This window comes from Pristiophorus japonicus, chromosome 8 (assembly GCF_044704955.1).
Source record: "Pristiophorus japonicus isolate sPriJap1 chromosome 8, sPriJap1.hap1, whole genome shotgun sequence".
In the NCBI taxonomy this organism is placed as follows: domain Eukaryota; kingdom Metazoa; phylum Chordata; class Chondrichthyes; family Pristiophoridae; genus Pristiophorus; species Pristiophorus japonicus.
This window is the reverse complement of record NC_091984.1, coordinates 206,732,149-206,744,361: the sequence shown is the minus strand read 5'-3', so window position 1 is coordinate 206,744,361 and position 12,213 is coordinate 206,732,149. Positions and strand designations below refer to the sequence as shown.

General features: G+C 42.6%; 1 protein-coding gene across 8 annotated transcripts in view; it reads right to left on the bottom strand.

Moving 5' to 3' along the window:
* Positions 1–4,210: 4,210 nt before the first annotated feature.
* Positions 4,211–12,213, bottom strand: part of LOC139268955 (cell cycle checkpoint control protein RAD9B-like) — a 106,507-nt gene continuing 98,504 nt past the window's right edge. For 7 of the 8 annotated variants that reach the window (XM_070887844.1, XM_070887848.1, XM_070887843.1 and 4 more), the window contains one exon: positions 4,211–7,766. In XM_070887844.1, coding sequence (XP_070743945.1) covers positions 7,635–7,766 — 132 coding nt within the window. In that variant the 3' untranslated portion in view covers positions 4,211–7,634. The remainder of the gene's footprint in view (positions 7,767–12,213) is intronic. The other variant, XM_070887845.1, reaches the window with a different exon arrangement.

The window sequence follows — 12,213 nt, the reverse complement described above, 5'->3', positions numbered from 1 at the left end:
AACTATTTCCCATCATAGAAACATAGAAAATAGGTGCAGGAGTAGGCCATTCGGCCCTTCTAGCCTGCACCGCCATTCAATGAGTTCATGGCTGAACATGCAAGTTCAGTACCCCATTCCTGCTTTCTCGCCATACCCCTTGATCCCCCTAGTAGTAAGGACTTCATCTAACTCCTTTTAGAATATATTTAGTGAATTGGCCTCAACAACTTTCTGTGGTAGAGAATTCCACAGGTTCACCACTCTCTGGGTGAAGAAGTTTCTCCTCATCTCGGTCCTAAATGGCTTACCCCTTATCCTTAGACTGTGACCCCTGGTTCTGGACTTCCCCAACATTGGGAACATTCTTCCAGCATCTAAAAAAACTGTCTAAACCCATCAGAATTTTACACTTTTCTATGAGGTTCCCTCTCATTCTTCTGAACTCCAGTGACTACAAGCCCAGTTGATCCAGTCTTTCTTGATAGGTCAGTCCTGCCATCCCAGGAATCAGTCTGGTGAACCTTCGCTGCACTCCCTCAATAGCAAGAATATCCTTCCTCAGGCTAGGAGACCAAAACTGTACACAATATTCCAGGTGTGGCCTCACCAAGGCCCTGTACAACTGTAGCAACACCTCCCTGCCCCTGTACTCAAATCCCCTCGCTATGAAGGCCAACATGCCATTTGCTTTCTTAACCGCCTGCTGTACCTGCATGCCAACCTTCAATGACTGATGTACCATGACACCCAGGTCTCGTTGCATCTCCCCTTTTCCTAATCTGTCACCATTCAGATAATAGTCTGTCTCTCTGTTTTTACCACCAAAGTGGATAACCTCACATTTATCCACATTATACTTCATCTGCCATGCATTTGCCCACTCACCTAACCTATCCAAGTCGCTCTGCAGCCTCATAGCATCCTCCTCGCAGCTCACACTGCCACCCAACTTAGTGTCATCCGCAAATTTGGAGATACTACATTTAGTCCCCTCGTCTAAATCATTAATGTACAGTGTAAACAGCTGGGGCCCCAGCACAGAACCTTGCGGTACCCCACTAATCACCGCCTACCATTCTGAAAAGTACCCATTTACTCCGACTCTTTGCTTCCTGTCTGACGACCAGTTCTCAATCCATGTCAGCACACTACCCCCAATTCCATGTGCTTTAACTTTGCACATTAATCTCTCGTGTGGGACCTTGTCAAAAGCCTTCTGAAAGTCCAAATATACCACATCAAATGGTTCTCCCTTGTCCACTCTACTGGAAACATCCTCAAAAAATTCCAGAAGATTTGTCAAGCATGATTTCCCTTTCACAAATCCACGCTGACTTGGACCTATCATGTCACCTCTTTCCAAATGCGCTGCTATGACATCCTTAATAATTGATTCCATCATCTTGCCCACTACCGATGTCAGGCTGACCGGTCTATAATTCCCTGTTTTCTCTCCCTTTTTTTAAAAAGTGGGGTTACATTGGCCAACCTCCACTCGATAGGAACTGATCCAGAGTCAATGGAATGTTGGAAAATGACTGTCAATGCATCCGCTATTTCCAAGGCCACCTCCTTAAGTACTCTGGGATGCAGTCCATCAGACCCTGGGGATTTATCGGCCTTCAATTTCCTCAACACAATTTCCCGACTAATAAGGATTTCCCTCAGTTCCTCCTCCTTACTCGACCCTCTGACCCCTTTTATATGCGGAAGGTTGTTTGTGTCCTCAGTGAATACCGAACCAAAGTACTTGTTCAATTGGTCCGCCATTTCTTGTTCCCCGTTATGACTTCCCATGATCCTGACTGCAGGGGACCTACATTTGTCTTTGCTAACCTTTTTCTCTTTACATACCTATAGAAACTTTTGCAATCCGTCTTAATGTTCCCTGCAAGCTTCTTCTCGTACTCCATTTTCCCTGCCCTAATCAAATCCTTTGTCCTCCTCTGCTGAGTTCTAAATTTCTCCCAGTCCCTGGGTTCGCTGCTATTTGTGGCCAATTTGTATGCCACTTCCTTGGCTTTAATACTATCCCTGATTTCCCTTGATAGCCACCATCCCTTTTTTATTTTTACGCCATACAGGAATGTACAATTGTTGTAGTTCATCCATGCGGTCTCTAAATGTCTGCCATTGCCCATCCACAGTCAACCCCTTAAGTATCATACACCAATCTATCCTAGACAAATCACGCCTCATACCTTCAAAGTTACCCTTCTTTAAGTTCTGGACCATGGTCTCTGAATTAACTTTTTCATTCTCCATCATAAAACAGAATTCCACCATATTATGGTCACTCTTCCCCAAGGGGCCTCGCACACGAGATTGCTAATTAATCCTCTCTCATTACACAACACCCAGTCTAAGATGGCCTCCCCCTTAGTTGGTTCCTCGACATATTGGTCTAGAAAACCATCCCTTGTGCACTCAAGGAAATCCACCTCCACCGTATTGCTTCCAGTTCGGTTAGCCCAATCTATGTACATATTAAAGTCACCCATTATAACTGCTGCACCCTTATTGTATGCACCCCTAATTTCATGTTTGATGCCCTCCCCAACATCACTACTACTGTTTGGAGGTAGTTCTTCGAAAACGAGGAAGACTTGCTTCCACTCTAAAAGTGAGTTCTCAGGTGACTGTACAGTCCAATATGGGAATTGCAGTTTCTGTCACAGCTGGGACAGACAGTGATTGAAGGAAAGGCTGGGTGCGGAGTCTGGTTTGCCACACGCTCCTTCCGCTGTCTGTGCTTGGTTTTTGCATGATCTCGGCAACAAGACTCGAGGTGCTCAAAGCCCTCCCCGATGCTCTTCCACCACTTAGGGCAGTCTTGGGCCAGGGACTCCCAGGTGCTGGTGGGGATGTTGCACTTTATCAAGGAGGCTTTGAGGGTGTCCTTGAATTGTTTCCTCTGCCCACCTGGGGCTCGCTTGCTGTGTTGGAGTTCTGAGTAGAGTGCTTGCTTTGGGTTGCTAAGCGCTCCTTTAGCAGAGGGATCAACAACCAGGGGGCATAGATTTAAAGTAATTTGTCGGAGGTTTAGAGGAGATTTGAGGGGAAAGTTCTTCACCCACAGGGTGTTGGGGGGTCTGGAACTCACTGCCTGAAAGGGTGGTAGAGGCAGAAACCCTCACCACATTTAAAAAGTGCTTGGTTGTGCACTTGAAGTGCCGTAGCCTACAGGGCTACGGCCCAAGAGCTGGAAAGTGGGATTAGGCTGGATAGCTCTTTGTCGGCTGGCACGGACACAATGGGCCGAAATGGCCTCTTTTCGTGCTGTAAATTTCTATGTTCTCTTCTCAAAAATTTCTAAGATAATGTAACCCAGCATTATACAGCCATTACAAACCTGTTTGCAGTATAAACAGACACACAGCACAGTGCAATCATTGCACATCATCTTGAATTTCTGTTAATGTTAAATGCTATGTTCTCAAGGTCAACATTCAGTAAGCTTTACTGTTGCTTGAATTTCAAAAGGAGGGCTTTATATACCCATATTTAATTTATTCCAATTTCAACTCCAAACACAGTCATCTCTTCAGCTAACTGGCGGTTCTAAATGTCAAATCTACCTATCTATTGAGGTTATTAAAAAAAAAGTTTCAAGGTTAGGTACTGGTTATCTTTTTGTCCTACATGTTCCATTTGCTGTCTAATGCTCAACTTTGCTGCAAACTTGTACAATATTTACAGGAACTTTTCACAAACTATATTGTGTGGAATATGCGTGTATGTAGTAGGAACTGAATATGCAAATACTCAGCTGGAAAGTTTTGACAGTCCATTCACACTAGCAAATATGGATGGTGTTACAGCATGCCTAACTGTGCTTCTATATGTATGCAATTTTAAAGGACCGAGTCAGTAATAGCCTATATGAATTCTATTAAATTAGTATAGTCTTAGCAGTAATATGTTCTGCTGTGCTGTACCTATGCTTCCACTGCTGTGAATAGCAAAACAAAATGCTTCAGTGGTAGTGCAAGACATCACGTGAATCTTATTTTAGTTGTACAGGCTGCAGAGCTTCAATTTTGCTCTAGCAAAGCCTGCATGCATAATGGGCCAAATGGCATCCTCTCTGCTGTAAGCATCTATGGTTCTATTTTTAAGAACTCCATTATAGAAACCACTTGAAGTCAGTGCCAGAATTTTTCACAGCCTCCTATTAATTATCTAAATTTTGACACCTGTTCAGAGCACGCATTTTGCATTCCTCACCTCTTCAAAAAGTTTTGGTTAATACTACAAGAGTTGTCTTGTTCTAATCATTGAGCAAACATTCTTAACTTATTACAAACAGCAGTAAATTTTATTTTTAAATAAGTTGAAATGTAACGCTGGAACCATTGGCAATTAAATTTATTTTAAAAATCTATACTTGTCTCCCTTTAAAGTGTATACAGCTCAAATTTGAATTCTATAGATATGTAAAGAGAAAAAGATTAGTTAAGACAAATGTAGGTCCCCTGCAGTCAGAATCAGGGGAAGTCATAACGGGGAACAAAGAAATGGCGGACCAATTGAACAAGTACTTGGTTCGGTATTCACTAAGGAGGATACTAACAACATTCCGGATATAAGAAGGGTCAGTGGGTCTAGTAAGGAGGTGGAACTGAGGGAAATCCTTATTAGTCGGGAAATTGTGTTGGGGAAATTGATGGGATTGAAGGCCGATAAATCTCCAGGGCCTGATGGACTGCATCCCAGAGTACTCAAGGAGGTGGCCTTGGAAATAGCGGATGCATTGACAGTCATTTTCCAACATTCCATTGACTCTGGATCAGTTCCTATCGAGTGGTGGTTGGCCAATGTAACCCCACTTTTTAAAAAAGGAGGGAGAGAGAAAACAGGGAATTATAGACCAGTCAGCCCGACATCGGTAGTGGGTAAGATGATGGAATCAATTATTAAGGATGTCATAGCAGCGCATTTGGAAAGAGATGACATGATAGGTCCAAGTCAGCATGGATTTGTGAAAGGGAAATCATGCTTGACAAATCTTCTGGAATTTTTTGAGGATGTTTCCAGTAGAGTGGACAAGGGAGAACCATTTGATGTGGTATATTTGGACTTTCAGAAGGCTTTCGACAAGGTTCCACACAAGAGATTAATGTGCAAAGTTAAAGCACATGGGATTTGGGGTAGTGTGCTGACATGGATTGAGAAATGGTTGTCAGACAGGAAGCAAAGAGTAGGAGTAAATGGGTACTTTTCAGAATGGCAGGTGGTGACTAGTGGGGTATCGCAAGGTTCTGTGCTGCTGTTTACACTGTATATTAATGATTTAGATGAGGGGATTAAATGTAGTATCTCCAAATTTGCGGATGACACTAAGTTAGGTGGCAGTGTGAGCTGCGAGGAGGATGCTATGAGGCTGCAGAGCGACTTGGATAGGTTAGGTGAGTGGGCAAATGCATGGCAGATGAAGTATAATGTGGATAAATGTGAGGTTGTCCACTTTGGTGGTAAAAACAGAGAGACAGACTATTATCTGAATGGTGACAGATTAGGAAAAGGGGAGGTGCAAAGAGACCTGGGTGTCATGGTACATCAGTCATTGAAGGTTGGCATGCAGGTACAGCAGGCGGTTAAGAAAGCAAATGGCATGTTGGCCTTCATAGTGAGGGGATTTGAATACAGGGGCAGGGAGGTGTTGCTACAGTTGTACAGGGCCTTGGTGAGGCCACACCCGGAGTATTGTGTACAGTTTTGGTCTCCTAACCTGAGGAAGGACATTCTTGTTATTGAGGGAGTGCAGCGAAGATTCACCAGACTGATTCCCGGGATGGCAGGACTGACCTATCAAGAAAGACTGAATCAACTGGGCTTGTATGCACTGGAGTTCAGAAGAATGAGAGGGGACCTTATAGAAACGTTTAAAATTCTGATGGGTTTAAGACAGGTTAGATGCAGGAAGAATGTTCACAATGTTGGGGAAGTCCAGAACCAGGGGTCACAGTCTAAGGATAAGGGGTAAGCCATTTAGGACCGAGATGAGGAGAAACTTCTTCACCCAGAGAGTGGTGAACCTGTGGAATTCTCTACCACAGAAAGTTGTTGAAGCCAATTCACCAAATATATTCAAAAAGGAGTTAGATGTAGTCCTTACTACTAAGGGGATCAAGGGGTATGGCAAGAAAGCAGGAATGGGGTACTGAAGTTGCATGTTCAGCCATGAACTCATTGAATAGCCTACTCCTGCACCTATTTTCTATGTTTCTGTTTCTAAATATCCCACAAATCTAATGCTCCCATTTATAATGACAACTGGATAACTGATTAAACCTGATTCTGCCATAGTTACTTTTATCTGAATTTTTTCTCTCCAAATAATTTCATTTGTTACCACACCACATTGTAAATGTCTCAAACTGATTCACAAAACAATTTTTTGAAGTGCATTGAGTCCTGTAAATATAGGCAAAAAATGCCAGATTCTGCACTGCATTGCATTGTCTTGGCTTCAAGTATACCTACAGATTTAATCGCTGGACCAGTTAAGAAGTAGCAGTTTAAACAGTTTGCTGTATTTGATCCCACCTCATATGTTCCATAGTGCTTGTTCAATTCTTTCCTTTCCCCCAAAATTATGCACAACACAAACTTTTACAACAAATAGATTGTTTCAATAACTTCTGTACGCCAACCATTGTGGCATAAAATACCTCGAGCAATATTCAAGGCAGTAAAAACATTGATTACTACTGAAATCTTGGGTAGGAGCTAGTATGTTTTGAAATTCTATTACACAGCTCTGATAAATATCAATGTTAGAGCAAAGAAAACTCTACTACTCACTCTTAACAACTTGTATTTATATAGTGCCTTTGACATAGTAAAATGTCACAAAGTGCTTAAGAGTGATAAATATTAATTAAAAAAACATTTGACTACTGTATTGTTAAAAGTAACAATTGTCTTTAAGCTCTAATTCATTTTTTCCATTTCTCTTTCCTGCCCCCACCCCACCCCAGTGAAATAAAATATTGTTTCGGGTATCACATTTGCTATCTTCCAAAAGGGAAAACTTAATGGGGCATGAATGCCTATAATTAGAACATTTATGTTCAATTGGTGAAAGCACTTGCCTGGAGTTAGGTTTATTTCTTTGTGATATAGATTTGATTTTGGTTTAAATTTGGATCACGAGATTTTTTTAATTTGCAAAATGTGAAAATTTGAATGCTCAATGAGAGTGGTGATTCAGATTTCAAAACTTTAAAAGAAAATTGAACGAAGTAAACAAAGTGCTGTCTAAATGCTCTTCTGTGAGCTGAGATAAGGATCCACACCTAGTTTACATGCTGTATTTCTCCATGTAGCATTAATGTAATTCCATAGTATAATTTTCTCACTGCTCTTGATTTCCAAGTCCAGCTGTTCAATATGAAATAAATGGTTGTGATGTTTAACAATAACATTTCAACTTAAAATGCACATAATCTTTGCAAGGTGCCTTTTTGTACCCCACTGAAAAAGTGTCCTATAATAAGGAAGTTTGGATTCCATAGCTGCAATTATTGAAGCTCTACCAGGTTTCTCCGTCGGGAAGCTGTTTTTTCTTCCTGCAAAACTGCCCTTCCGTTTTCCAGATCCTGAAGCAGCTTAGCAAGAATACACCCAGGGCTTCCACTCCTGACTCCTTAGAATTTCTGCCTAGATTCTCCTTCCTTTATATCCTCCTCCTCTTCACTGCCAGCTGCTAGGCTCACTAATGTTTGATAATAGTTTTTCTGATGTTTGAAAAGCACAGCAGTGAAGAACAGTGAGCACAACTGTTCAATGTTTTGGAGAGAATACAAATATGGTCAATACATATCAGAGAAATATCAACTGTGCCTGTAAATGTATGTAAAATTATTCAAGAGAAAAGACTTGCATTTAAATAGCACCTAATTGCATTTCTCAAAAAATATATTTTATTTTGAATATGAACAATAGGAATGTAATATAAAATTTTGCAGACAGGAATAAGGAGCATAGTTAACAGAACAGGACTAAGATTACTAGACTATAAAAATAAAGGATAAATGAAACTTAGGGGTCAAGTTTTGGCCTGAGGCGCTCCTATTTTTTTGGAACAACTAGTTTAGAATGGAGTATCTTAGAAATTGCAATTCTCGGCATTTAGTTTGCTCCAGTTCTAGTGAGTTAGAACAGTTTCATTTTAGAACAGATTTTTTTTTCAAAAGGAGGTGTGTCCGGCCACTTACGCCTGTTTTGCAAGTTTAGGCAGCGAAAACTTACTCCAAACTAACTTAGAATGGAGTAAGTGTAGATTTTTGTACGCTCAGAAAAACCTTGCCTACACTTAGAAATCAGGCGTAGGGAACGAGAGATGGGGGAGGGGGGGGGCGTGGAGAGAAGTTTACAAACATGAAACACATCACTTTTACAAATAAAGAGCCATCATCAATAATAAATTATAAATAAATCAATAAATCAATCAAAAAAATTAAAAATAATTTAAAAATCAATAAATAAAAATTAAGTTTCTATTCACAGACTGCAGCACCAGGAGCCCTCCAACAGCGTGCTGGGACGGGCCCCCCCCAGTGTCTCTCTCTGTGTCAGTGTCTCTCTCTCGGTCTGTCAGTGTCTCTGCCGGTCAGTGTGTCTCTATGTTTCTGACAGTGACGGGTGGTGGGGTGGAGAGGAGGGAGGGGGGCGAAGTGGAGGAGGGATGGGAGGAGGCTGAACGGGCCCGGTCGACGAGAGGAAGCCCGGCCGAAGATTTCGGGCGGGGCCCGCCCCCAGCAAAATGCCGGCGGGCGAGCCCCGCCGAGGACGTGGAGGGAGGGGGAATGGCTGAACGGGAGGGGGGAGCGGACCGGGCCTGAAGGGGGGTGGGGGGGGGGGGAAAGAGAGCCAGAGCAGACCTGAACGGCGGGGGAGGAGGGAGAGAGCCAGAGCGGACCTGAACGGGGTGGGGGAAGAGCCGGAGCGGACCTGAACAGTGGGGGGGGAGCGGGAGCTGAAGCTCAAGACGAGGGAGGTCCAGTCCGATCTTCACTGCCCCAGTGAGCCCATTCGGCCAGGGCTAGGGGCGGCGTGCTTCAGGCCCCTCCCATGCAGCCTCGGCGGCCTGGAGCTACTGCACATGCGTGCACACTCTAGCGCGCATGTGCAAAGGTCCCGGCACTGTTTTCAGCGCCGGGACCTGACTCCGTCCCCCACAGCTTGTGTTGCGCTGCGCCGAGTCCAAAGTAGGCCTGATCATGGTTGAGAATACCGAGGTAAATATTAGGCACGCTTTTCATTCTAAAAAGTTGCCGGACCTCTCGAAGGTGCGCTGTTCTATAAGTCGGTCGAAACTTGGGCCCGTAATGTGGAGAAATGTGAGGTGATGCATTTTGGAAGAAAATGAGAGAAAATACACTACATAGTAAAACTTTGAAGGGAGTAGAAGAGCAGAGACTTCGGGGTTTAGATACACAAGTGAGAGAACAAGTTGATTAAAAAAAATAAAATAGTATATGTGAACCTAGGTTTTATAAGTAGGGATATAGAGTACAAAAGCAAAGTGGTTCTGCTAAACCTATACAAATCATTAGTTGGGCTGCAGTTATACTATGAAGTCCAGTTTTGAGTGCCCTACATTACTTCAAAGTCACGGAAGGTACGGAAGAGATTTACTAACAAGGTACCACGGATGAGAGGCTTTAGTTATTAGAGACTAGAGAAACAGAGGTTCTATTCACAAGAACAGTTCAAAGAGGTTCTGATAGTTACTTAAAGCCCTGTAATTTCAATAAGGTAAATAGGGGGAAAACTCTTTCCACTGATTGTTGAGTCAAAAACTAGAGGGCATAACTTTAAGATCATCAAAAGAATAAAAGGAGAGGTTAGGAGAGTTCTTTTCAATGCAAAGGATTGTTAAGATATGGAATTCACTAACAGAAGCAGAATCTATAATTTTCAGAAGAAAATTGTCAAATATTTAAAAAAGGAAAATTAAAAAAGGATTGGAGATAAGGGAATGGCACTAAATTCCTGTGTTGTGATATTTTATGTTTCTAATAAATCTCTCAAACATTGCTAAGCATTTCACATATAAACAACTTTGAAGTGCAGTGACTGTTATATAGACAAGGGGAGTAGCCATTTTCTGCATCCTTAAAAATAGGAATGATGAGAATAATATATTTTTTTCTGGTTGTATATGTCAGGAGAGAAATGTTGACCAGACACCAAAAGGACTCTTTGATCTTCATATAGCGGCATTGGATCTTTAACATACACATCAAACGTAGCACTCCTTTTGTATTGCTGGCTTGAATCCACAATATTTCCAGCCAAGCTGACACTAGGAATTTTCTATAAACATACAAGTCTAAGTTTTTTTCTGTCCTATTTCTCTCCTGAAGGAACCAACTCTTGCTAGCATACATTTCGACAGACCTAGGTAGCCCTCTGGTCACTTTCTCAAATGCGAACCTGGAAGTTTGCATCTTTGATTCCAAACATCATGAATTTTCGGTTTCAGATCAAACGAGGTTTGGAAACTTCCTGGTGATCACCTACTTCGCCTTCCCTGACAAATCAGTACGCCACCATTTGGAGGAAGTATTTCAGAAAACAAGGGCACAGAATGTACTCTGGTTGGTGGACTCCACTTTCCACCAATAGTGAGTTGGTAGTACCACCAATGACTGAGTTAGTTGAGTCCTAAAGGACATAGGTGCTAGACTGATCCTGTGTCAGGTAGTGATGGAACAAACTTAACCTTGTCCTCATCAATCTATCTTTTACGGACATATCTGCCTATGGTAGCATTGGCAGGAGTGACCACCACACAGTCCTTAAGGTCTCATCTCCACAATGAAGACACTCTCCATTGCGCAGTGTGGCACTACCACTGTGCTAAGTGAAACAAACTAAGGACAGATCTAGCATCCCAAAAGTGGCATCCATGAGGTGCTGTTGACCATTAACAACAACACAATTCTATACTTTATATACCAACACTATCTATAACCTAATGGCCTGGCACATCCCTCACAGTCCATCACCATTAAACTGGGAGACCAACCCTTGTTCAATGGGTAGTGTAGACGAGTATGCTAGGAGCAGCAACAACCATATCTTAGAATGAACTATCAACCTAGTGAAGCTACTATACAGGACTATCTGCATGTTAAACAAACAGATCAGACCAAGCTCTGTAGTCTAGTTGATATAGTAGAGTAACATGAGGAGGTGGCGTCATAAACATCCCCTTCCTCAACCATAGTAGAGCCTATGAGGGCAAGAGACAAGGCTGAATTGTTGCAAGCACCTTCAGAATAAATGACATAAATGATCCTTATTCAGCCTCCTCTCAAGGTCCCCAGCATCACAGGTGACAGCATCTAGTCAATTCAGTTCACTCCATGTGAATTAAGAAGTGACTGAGTTACAGGACATAATGAAGTCGATGGGCCCTGACAACATTCTAGTTGTAATGTTGAAAGCCTGTGCATCAGGTTTCCCTGATGTTTCTCAAGCTGTCCCACTCTCCTGGAAAATAGTTCTAGTGAAGCTACAAGATTGGTTTCAAACAAGATGATGTGGAAAATTGCCCAAGTATATCATATCCACAAGAAACAGGAAAAATCTAACCCAGAGGGATCAGGACCTGCAGGCAGATTTTAGGGAGATAGAAAAGAGATTACAAAGCAGGACCTCAAAGGTAGTAAGCTCCAAATTACTCCCGGTGCCACAAGCTAGTGAGTATAGAAATAGGAGGATGGAGCAGATGAATGCATGGCTGGGGAAATGGTGCAGGAGGGAGGGCTTTAGATTCCTGGGACATTGGGGCCAGTTCTGCGGGAGGTGGGACCTGCATAGGCTGAATGGGTTGCACCTCACCAAAGCTGGGACCAATGTCCTCCTGGGGTGGAGGGATGGGAGTGGTGTGGGTTTGCTCATGCTGTTGGGGAGGATTTAAACTAACTTGGCAGTGGGGTGGGCATCAAGATGCAGCATTAGAAAGGAGAAACAAGGTGCACAAAGGATTGGGAGAAACAGATAGTACTAAAGTAAGAAATAGTATGGTATTAGGTAGGGTCAGACTAAGAGAGAATACAAGAAGATCTAAGATAGATTTACAGTGCATGTATTTGATTGCACAAAGTGTGGTAAATAAGGTTGGTGAGCTGCAGGTGCAAATAGACATGGGAATATGATGTTGTGGCGATAATGGAGACCTAGCTCAAAAAAGGGCAGAATTTGGTACTAAAT